Source organism: Columba livia, chromosome 1, assembly GCF_036013475.1.
Source record: "Columba livia isolate bColLiv1 breed racing homer chromosome 1, bColLiv1.pat.W.v2, whole genome shotgun sequence".
NCBI classification, from domain to species: Eukaryota; Metazoa; Chordata; class Aves; order Columbiformes; family Columbidae; genus Columba; species Columba livia.
The window spans coordinates 13,360,524-13,371,058 of NC_088602.1; the positions used below are offsets into that span (position 1 = coordinate 13,360,524).

General features: G+C 46.6%; 1 protein-coding gene across 3 annotated transcripts in view; it reads right to left on the bottom strand.

Annotated features, from left to right (window-relative positions):
* MTMR2 (myotubularin related protein 2) overlaps window positions 1-6,863 on the bottom strand; it is a 64,554-nt gene extending 57,691 nt beyond the window's left edge. For 2 of the 3 annotated variants that reach the window (XM_065042717.1, XM_065042310.1), the window contains exon 1: window positions 6,674-6,863. Coding sequence is in view for 1 of the 3 variants with exons in the window: in XM_065042310.1 (XP_064898382.1) it covers window positions 6,674-6,756 (83 nt within the window). In the remaining 2 variants the exon portion in view is untranslated. Of the gene's footprint in view, window positions 1-2,519; window positions 2,682-6,673 lie in introns of those variants that run through there. The other variant, XM_005505375.3, reaches the window with a different exon arrangement.
* Between the last annotated feature and the right edge of the window lie 3,672 nt (window positions 6,864-10,535).

Consider the following 10,535-nt stretch of genomic DNA (forward strand, 5'->3'; position numbering starts at 1 on the left):
TTGCCTAATAAAATAATTAGCAAAGGAAGGGAGACAATAAAAAAAACAGAAATAAATTAAAAACCACGTTTGAGAAAGGTGTTAACCTATAGCTGAAGTCATAGCAGGAATACAATCACGTAACAGATAAGAACTGTGTAATTTGACATCATCAGGTCATCCTCAATCTTAAAATTCAGCTTCTGTAATTGCATCTCTGTTGTAAATAGCCTGTAGTAAAGGTGTACAAGTCAAAACTGTCTAGCAAATAGGCTGTTGGTCAACGTAACATTACCGTGTCTCTTCAGAAAAGGCAGGGCTTGATGTGACCCAATGCAGTCAAGTTCTGAGCCCAATTTTACTCCTCACCAACCATCAGATCTTGTTTCATCTCTCCACAGCAGTTTTTCATCTCATCCTTAGACTTTCTTGCTCTTCACCCAATCTCTCAGCAAGGAGTCTCAGCACTTAACTACAAGTTCAAGAGCTTAATAAAATTACTCACCAGGCAAATATAATCTTGGCTTAAGCACATTTAAGTAGTTGGTCCCTGGCTCTTCAACACATAAATCGTCACTATCTGTATAGCGGGTAGAATCATGGCACCCCAAATTCCTGTGAGGTCTTTAAACAACAATATAATATTAATTAAAAGAGACAGGTGAGTGTCAATTGTATCTTATATTCACAAACTGAATGGTCAGAGCCTGGCAAAGAGATCTGTGTGTGCCTGACAGAGAAAAACTTATAAGACTGAAGGTCTTACACTCCAAGAGAAGTAGGAGCAGTTTCTGCTGAATGCAGCAGTCGAAATGTGCATGCCAAACTTTGCTACTAAAAACAATTCCCAAGTTCTTCAACAGTAAGTTTCCCTTCCCAAGTGTAGCGCATAACTTAAAAGCTCTAAAGTCTATTTGACTGACTGTTATTTTCACTATTTTCTGCCCCAAATTCTCAGAATCTAATAAAAGACTCTCCTCGTTTTGCAAATGTATATGCAGGCAAAACTGTTCTTTATCTTCACAATATAGAGTACACAAAAAAAACTTTCAGAATGCACTTCAGTTGCAAATAAGCGCTATAAATTATCACTCACATTTTAAAATTAATGATAATGAATCCATCTGGAGTTGCTAATTGTTTCTAGGCACAGTGTTAGGTTTCTCAGATGTGAAAACCAGTTCATTATGAACACTCAGCCAACAACATACTTGTCTTTAATGGTAATAACTCTTGAGAAATCCTGCTTCATGCATATAAGAAATCAAATGCAAGAAGTGCTTGCAAAACCCATGAAGAAAATGACAGCTACTCACATTTCACTGAACACCAGAACTGGCAAAAATCTTCACTTTCAAACTCTAACTTGAATGACTCATCACAAAACAACTCAATTGGTAAATCTCACACATCTGGTAGCAATGTGGTCCTAGAGAGCTCTCCTTAGCCAACAGACCCAACCCCTTCCAGCATCACTCTAACCCGTGGGGAAAGAATTCCTTCAACGTAGCCTTAAATCAGACCAGGTATTGACAGGACCTTATTTCAGACAAAGCAGCAAGTCCATACCTCATGGAACTATTGCTTCACCAGACCGTGCTGCACTGATTTACACAGAGTTTATGTTTTCAGAGTTATCCCTGCAAGCATAAAGACAAGGAGCATGATTATTCTCATATGCTTCAGTAAAAGTGCAATGCGCGGGATCCCCGTTGTCTGCAGATCTCTGCGGATGATGAGCACCAGCAGAGAAGTGGTAACAAGCAACCAGAAAGTGGTAACATCAAACATCGCTACAGCCATGCTGGCAGGAAACATCTGCCCACTGCCTTATCTCTTATCTCATTTTATACTGATGTTGAAATATCCCTGACGTCTCCTACAGCAGTTTCTTTACAGTATAATCAGCTCCACACTTGCGCACAGGCAATACAAATTTACCTTCAGCAGATCTAACAGGCAGCCTCTTAGCTATCTGACTGGACTGTTGTTCAGACTGGACTGTAATATGCTTTTTCAGATATTTCAGAGGAATACAGAGATACATATTCATTCAGAAACTATAGCACACCATCGCAGACACTGCACAAACAAAATGTCTAATTGCTTTTAATGAAAAGCAAATATCTGAAGTTTAACATCCCCTTTTTCCTCGAGTCATGTGTTCTGCTAAAGTCATGCATGGCTCTATCTGGTTTTCCTTTCACAAAAGGAAAGATTGTGGTAGAATTTTGCTGACATTTATTTTGAATTCCAAAGGTCAGAGAGTTCATATGCAACCCCAAATTTAAAAAAAAAATAAATAAAATAAATAAATCCCAACACAAACACCACCCACCCACAGCTCTACCTACAAATTAATTTTAAAAGTTGTCTTTGTAGAAGTCTGATTAATTGGCACAGCTGAAATGTGTTTCTCTCTCACCCAGGATTCCCAGGCCATTCTACAGATATAAAAGCAGTCCATAACACCGAGGAAAGCTTGCTCTTCTGGACATAACCACACTGTAGCTCATCAAATGTTTAAATCAGTGTTTTACCTCACTCCTTTTTCTGTCTCACGGGCTGCTCCTCGCCTGACACTGCAGACACACAAGCGCTCCTTGCCAGCTGCTGGTTAAATACCACAGCAGCTCTTTATGAGTAGTTGTCTCAGTCGTCTGTCTTCCACGAGAACAGGATGCAAGGGGAAAGTCCATCCCAAATACTGACCTTTGGAAACCCCAGGAAGCTGCAGAACCCAGGGCTGTGCCACCCAAAACTAGCACTGGGTGAGGCAGCTTAGACATGACAAGCAGAACAGCTGTTTCAGCACAACTACGAGGGCAGCTGCGTTAATTTGCTGTGATCTGCTAATTTGAAACTAACTTGGTATTTCCACACAGAGCTGCGGATTTTTTACTATGTACAAACAGCTACACTGTGAGTCTCACAGAGTTTTTCAAACATTTTTTCTAGTTGGGAAAATACATAACATTTGCTATTATCATACAGGTACTGCATATTACTAGGGTCTATTAAAATACCATAGCAACTTTCACTGTCAAGTGCCATTACTGACATATCTTATGTGCATTATTAAAGGCCAAATAAACATATATATGTTCTTTAAGGCAATTATTCATGTGAGCAACCTTAGATACGAGTAAACTCTAGCAAGCATGTCTTCTTGAAGAGTTAGATTTTAAGTATCTCCAGAAATATGAAACTCAGCTTCTGAGCTCAAGCTCAGCTGATTGTGTCCCTGTACTCAGTGCTGGTGAGGCCCCACCTTGAATACTGTGCTCAGTTTTGGGACCCTCATCATAAGAAGGGCATTGAAATACTAGAGAGACTGCAGAGGAGGGTGATGAAGCTGCTGAGGGGTCTGGAGCACAAGTCTGATGAGGAGCAGTTGAGGGAGCTGGAGCTGTTCAGCCTGGAGAAAAGGAGGCTGAGGGGAGACCTTATCACTGTCTACAACCACCTGAAAGGAGGTTGTAGCATGGAGGGGGTTAGTCTCTTCTCTCAAGTACCAAGTGATAGGACAAGAAGAAATGGCCTCAAGTTGAGCCAGGGAAGGTTTAGATTGGATACTAGGAAAAAATTATTCCTGGAAAGGGTTGTCAGGCATTGAACAGGCTGCCCAGGGAAGTGGTGGAGTCACCATCCCTGGAGGTCTTTAAAAGACATTTAGACGAGGTTCTTAGGGACATGGTTTAATGCTAGAGTTAGGGTTAGCCTTGATGATCCTGAGGGTCTCTTCCAACCGAAATGATTCTACGATTATATGACATTTGATACTAGTGCCTTTCTAAGTCTTCTAAATCTTGCATAAAACAATTCTGTCAACTACAAATCAATAAGGCTTCCCATTGCTAGGTAACTGTGAATCTGGGATGAGTAGCCTTCTACACTTTTTTGTTGTTGTTGTTCCTTTCAAAAAAAACAGATTAGAAAAACTGATGACAGCACCCTCGTGATTCATTGTGCTCCTCACATCATCCCCAAAGCTTTTTCTTTTTAGATAAAACCACTTAGTGAAAATGAGTCACATCTCTATAGTCATAGGTTAACAATTCAAAGTTGGTCTAGCTATTAGACCACAATCACAGAGATGCAAGTATGTTTCAGTGCATACAAATGGCCACATTAGCTTCAGAAGGTTTGTTCTGATGCACAAAATCAAACTGCAGTACAGTTTTAATGAAAATAAATGATTAATACCCCCTGAAAATGGATCAACAGTCCAATTCATACAAAAATTATTTATTTGTATAAAAGTATCACTGGATTTGCAGGGGAAGCAGGTAATAAACATTCTGAAGGTCACCACGCATTTCTCATTACATGGTATTTTACTTCCTTATAATTCTGTCTTAATCTTATCCATTTCAACTAAAAGTTTACAGAGTATAAACCAAATCAAGATGAGGGTTTTTAAACTAATAGTGCAGGTGAAAAATATTTTTCTTTCCAATATCTATTTTCTTTGAAATACATCATAAATAATAGATAGCTCTCTTCTACAAATTCTAGATGTTGGAGCAGAGACTTGAAATTCTGAAAGCTTTTGGATAAGCTTTTTATATCCCAAGAAATCTGCTAAAGTCTGGGCCTTTCCAGGGCTTGGAGGACATAGCCTTGTGCATGCTCAACAGAAACAGATTTATCATCTCAGTTTCCCAATGGTTCCATCTGTGCAGGGGATACTGCTGAGAGGCTGAACAGGAGTTTCCTTGTAGCCACTGGCTCTTCCGAGTTAAGTCCTCTTTTGTGTCCATAGGTGTGTGTCTTCTACAGTGACTGACCTCCAGATGGGTCCAAAGTGATGCAGAGGGAAAAAGAAGAGTACATTCGGTGAGTGAGATAAGGGGTGTCTAGACACCTGACATGGCGCAGGCAAACTCCACAAGGGAAATTATAAAGACAGCAGAGAACAGAATAATTTCACGAAGGAGGGAAAAATGAGGATGACAAGTCATGAAGGATTCAAGAGGGAAGAAGCCTAAGTGCAAACGGGGCACTGCCTCTCTGGGGAGCAGCTCTGTGAGAAAGGGGGTTCTGCTGGGGAAATGCCAGGCACAGGAGTACAGAGACACTGGCAGCAAAAAGGCCACCAGCACCCTGGGCTGTAAGAACAGAGGCACAGCCAACAGATTCAGGGAAGGATCCCCCTCTACTTGGCACACATTAGAGCACTTCTGGAATGGTGCATCCAGGTTTAACCCCCCCACCAGTGCAGGAAAGGCATTGATGAGCTGGAGGAGTTCAGGGAAGCACAACTGCAGCAGCAAGGCTGGAGCAGCTGCTGGCGAGGAGAGGCTCAGGAAGCCTGGAGCAGAGACTGCGTCAGGGAACCAAAACCGGGCTCAGTGCCTTTGTGGAAAGTATCCAGGAGACGGAGATGGGCTGCCCAGAGAGGCTGTGCAGTCTCCATCTCTGCAGGTTTTCAAGACCAGATGTGGCAAAAGCCACATCCTGCTCTGATCTCAGAGCTGTCACTGCGGTGAGCAGGAGGCTGGACTGAGGGATGCTGAGGTCCCTTCAGTCTGAGTGACCCTGAGATCCTACTACCTGAGCATGGCAAGGGCAGCCAGAACAGGACAGAACAACCTTCAGCCATCAGGTCATCCTGCTCCCAGGCCCTACTACGAAACCAAGGGCCTCCTGCACCAGCACCCTTCCCCGTCAGCCAATGTCCTCCCTTGTTACCCTGCCACACTCTCCTGCACCACATATGGCCCAAGCAAGACACGCTTGTGAGTCACAAATTCAAACTCCACCAGTAGACTGCGGAGGGTGGGAAGAACAGAAACTCCTCCTTTCAGCTTCTGTGGCTTAAAGACTTTGGAGATACCCGTGTGGCATTGAAAGTCATTCAGACTGCAAAGTCAAGCACTCAGGAAAAGCTGTGAGGACAAAATCACAAATGCTTAACACATCCCAGGAGATTCATTGCTGAAAAAGCACAAGAGAAGGTCCATCTGGGAACAGCAGCGTGCAACATGGCAGCCAGCACACCTAGTGCCCTCCCCGTGCTTCCAGCAAGCTCATGGGTACTATTGATTCCTACACCCATCCACTGGACATACCAGACAGGCAGCGCAGCTTTGGTTATTTAGAGCTTTTACCAAACGGCTGGTGGGGGTGGCACCTCCTTCTCTGACTGAACGCCTGCAAAGGGAACCGGCTTGGCCGCAGTCGAGCAGTGCCCACGCATGCACGGCCACCCAACACCACCCCGAGCAGCGGGACATCCCCCAGGGAGAGGTCACCGGGACATCCCACCGGGACACCCCGCAGGGACACCCCGCAGGGACATCCCACCGGGACACCCCGCAGGGACACCCCGCAGGGACACCCCGCAGGGAGAGGTCACCGGGACATCCCACCGGGACACCCCGCAGGGACACCCCGCAGGGAGAGGTCACCGGGACACCCCGCAGGGACACCCCGCAGGGAGAGGTCACCGGGACATCCCACCAGGACACCCCGCAGGGCAAGACCCGGCGGCGGGGAGACGCCAGAACCTGCTGCCTACGGGGGCAGAAAATGGCACCAGCTTCATGCTCTCGGTTTCCCTCTCCCTGCCGGCCCCTCCTTCTGTGTCCCCCCACGCCCCGCGATGGCTCTTGACTGACGAGGGCCCCCCAGACCGCCGAGCGGCCCGGCCCCGGCGGGGGTGGGTGGGCGATGGCGCCGCGGCCGTTACCTGGAGAGGGAGTCGCCGCTGGGCGGCCGCGCCGCCGCCGCCCGCCCGGCGCCCAGGCTCTCGCAGCTGGAGCTCTCCTCCATGCCGGGCGGCGGGGCGGCCCCGGGGCGGGCGGCTGGCTGGCGGGCTGTCAGCCGAACGGCGGGCGCCCGGCGGAGCAGGACGCGGCCATGTTGGCCCAGCGTGCCGCGCGAGGAGGGCGGGCTGAGGCAGTGCGGCGGGAGGGACTGCGGGAAGGGAGCGGTGCCGGCAGCGGCGACCCCACCCGGGTCCCCTTCCCCTCAGCCCTTATTCCCGGCAGCCAGGCTGTGAGGCGCGGGGGAGGGCACCGGGCCGCCTGAGGGAGGGGAAGGGGATTGGGATTGTTGCCGCAGCCCCTCAGCGCTGTGAGCCTGGCCGGGGACACCATAGCCCCCCAGCCCAGGGGGCGAGCGACAGGGGGCAGCCGGCCAGGGGAAGTGTTCGTGCGGTTGCAGAACTGGGCAGCATCTCCCTGCTCGGCCTCTTCCAAACCACGGGAAGGCGGCAGCTCCCGGGTTCCCTCCCCAGCACACAGAGGTGCTTCCCAAGAGCAAGGAGATAGACTCTCCCCAAGATCTCCCCGAAATCATCTTGTTTCTGTGAGCCTTGGTTGCGAGAGGTTCTGCTGAGACCCTGCGTTGTGCTGGGTTATGTACTCGTAATAAAAACCATTTGTGCTCCCCACGTTATTAATTGCCAGTATCAGCTCAAGGATGCCGCCTGAATTTACACCTGAAGCGGATGGGGAACGTGTCAGGTGAAATGGGACAAGTCGCAGGGTGCAGACGTGGCTGCTGCGTGTGCTGGCGGGGACAGGAGGCCCCTGACCGGGCCCTGGGGTGTGCACCCGGGCATTTGTGCCTGGGAAGCTCTGTGGTCACAGCTCAATATTAAATGTTCTGCACGAAGAGCCGTGGTACGTTCATTTCCTTGGAGCAATTCAGTGAGCGAGAGGAAAACTCTTGGCGTTGCTTACAAAGACTAAGGAATAGCATCTTAAGCTTCCCATACCCAGCATAAAGGTGTCTTCCAAACGCAGAGCTGTTCTGGCAAAAATCCCGTGAGGCAAAGACACTGAAATGTTTGGGACACATTAGTAGGCAGGTGGGCTTCCAGTGAGGCCTGTTTGTTGCTGAAGAGGGCACCTGGTGCAAATAGACCGGTGCAAATGGACCTGCCCCTTTGAAACACTGCCTCAAAACAACACAAACTCTCTTCTAAACATCTGAATCCTCTGTGGCTGTAAAATTGTTACTGAAACATCACCCCTCATTCATGCTCCAAGGAGTAAACTAGGTGACATATCTCTTTCTGTTGTTTCCCGTTTTGTTCCTGCGATCAGAGTGTAACTGCAGAGCAGGTTAAATTGTGCAGATGCCCGTGAACACGAGGAGGAGGAGCAGGAGCAGGATGCTGGAACAGAACTGCAACAGCCCCTGCCTGAGACTGCACCAAGAGGCTATGAATTTGCCTCCATCGCTCTTTCCTTTAATGTCCATCAGCTGCCATTGAGCAAGCTTGATGTGGGGTGGTTTTGAAGCTGGTTTAAACTCGAAAACAGAGCTTGGTTGATGCAGGGCTTGTTTTTTTGGTGTGGGGGTTTTTTTGCTTTTTCCTGTATTTTTAACTTAATATTCTGAACAGAAAATTTATAAATTGGCAAATGAGTTTGTCTGGTGGGGGGGAGTCTTTTCAGCCTGGAAAACTGAGCTTGTGGAAGCTTTTCTAAAATGAAAATTCTGGTTAGAAGTGAGATTTTTATTTTAAAAAATAAGCTAGTTGCTAGTGTTTTATTGCAGTGTTAAAATCTGAACCAAAAGCTTCGACATTATTAAAATGAGAAGGTTTATAGACATGTGCTGATTTTATTCTAGATGTAAATATTTTGAAAACGTTCTTCTTTTTTAATAACTTTTTTTTCTTTCTGTAGTTAGGGGCAAGAAACATTTCAGAAGGACCATTTATTAATGGAAAATGAGCTACTAATGAGATGACCTTCCCCATCTTCACTTTTCTTTAGCTTTCCATCCCCAGTGACGCCTGGGCGAGCAGACGTGTCCCCTTTGGAGCCGAGCGGGCAGGGGGTGCTGCAGTAGCAGCGGTTTCTCAGCTTTGGGAGGCAGTCACACCGCTCCCAGGAGCCTTTTCTCAGCCTTCCTGAGGACCGAGCTCCTCAAGGGAGTAACCCTTGGGACAGGTCAGCGTTGAACTAGCACCGGGCAGTGCGTGGCTGCTGTTCAAATCTTATCAAACAGCCTTGTGGTGAGTTGGTATTGCCTTTGCTGCCCCTGCTAAGCTTAGTTTGATAGAGGTGCAGTTGTTTAAAAAAAGTCAAGTAGGAATAAAAACAATCTATAAACCTCCTTTGCTGTGTGAAAGTATTAGAATGTCTCCCTTTCTTCCTAATTTGCTATTGATGTGGCATCTCTAAGTAGTTTATTGATGAAGTGCTCTGTTTGCTTTTCACTGCCCTGTTTTGTTCTTGGCCTTCTCCCCAGGGCCTGTGAAACCCTTTAGAAATTCCCACTGGTGCTTTGTAAATGAGAACAAAGCTAATCACCTCCTGGATCTCTCCTGCTGCTGAAAGAAACTAGCAGTCTGCTCAGGGAGTCTTTTTGCTCCACAATACCACATTTGCACAGTCAGTCAGAATTTTCTGTCTGTGAAGTGAGTTACCTCAGGGCTCTTACAAGTGATGGAGAATTAAATAAAGGCCTCGACATAACCAAAACCAATTAAGGACAATTCACAAAACTGTTTTAAAGCTGATGTAAAATAAGCGTAGTTCAGTCTGTTAACCTACTTTGCTCGCCACATCGTTACCATTATAATAATTTGGGTTTTTTATGAGGGAATGCTCTGCTGTTTTGTGATTTGAACACAGGAAACAGTAGAAGAAAACTAACATCATGTATAAGTAATAAAATTATCTGTGTTCATCTTTAATGCCACATGGCTGACACACTTGAGGTAAATGATATCCTGAAGGAGAGAATGGACAAGGAGGTCTCTTTAATCAAAAGTGTAAAAGATTATTTCCAAGTAAAGGACAAGCAGACATCCTCTAATACTTTCTTAATTTGTAATGTGTTTATAACTTTTGCTTACAGCAAGTAAGAAATGTAAAATACATAGCCTGGCTTTCTTAGGGGTTTAGAGGCTGTCAAAGCTGTGGCAAATACAGCAGAAAGAGGATAATTTTATGTACCATGTAAAACATGATTAAGTGAGGGAAAGTAAAACTTGCCTCAGTCCTTCAGTGTGGAAGGGAGACAGTATGTGTGTCTATTGTATTTTATCTACATGTCTGTTGAGTAAGGGGCTTTCTAGCTCTGTGTGTATGTGTAGTCCGTACATCTGGTATATGATAGATGAATGTGCCAGATGTTCCAAATTCAGATGTTCCCATTCCTAGAACTCCCCAGATTTGCTGCTGCACAGCCCAGGACAGGCCAGTTGTGTCTCACATTGTGAGCACAGTGCTGCCCAAAGCTGGGGACACTCACATGTCCCAAGCATCCTGCCACTGCCTGCTCATAGGGGTTTTGTGGGGACGTTTGGTCGCTGTCTGGGACTCTTTAGCTAAAGGCACCTGGAGCACTGGGTGCCAGAGCAGAGGAGGGGTTGTGCTTCTACAGTGGTCAAAGGGTGGCCAGTGAAGCAGGACCATGTGCTCAAATGATTCTCTACAAGACAACATGCTCCCCTGATACAGTCTTTGCCATAACCTGCCCTTCCATGGTGCAGCTCGTCAGACATCCCGCTCCCTCCCCTCTTCCCTATCACACAATCCAACACCATTATTTGAAAGGCCTATAAATAACAGGGGATAGAGAGCACT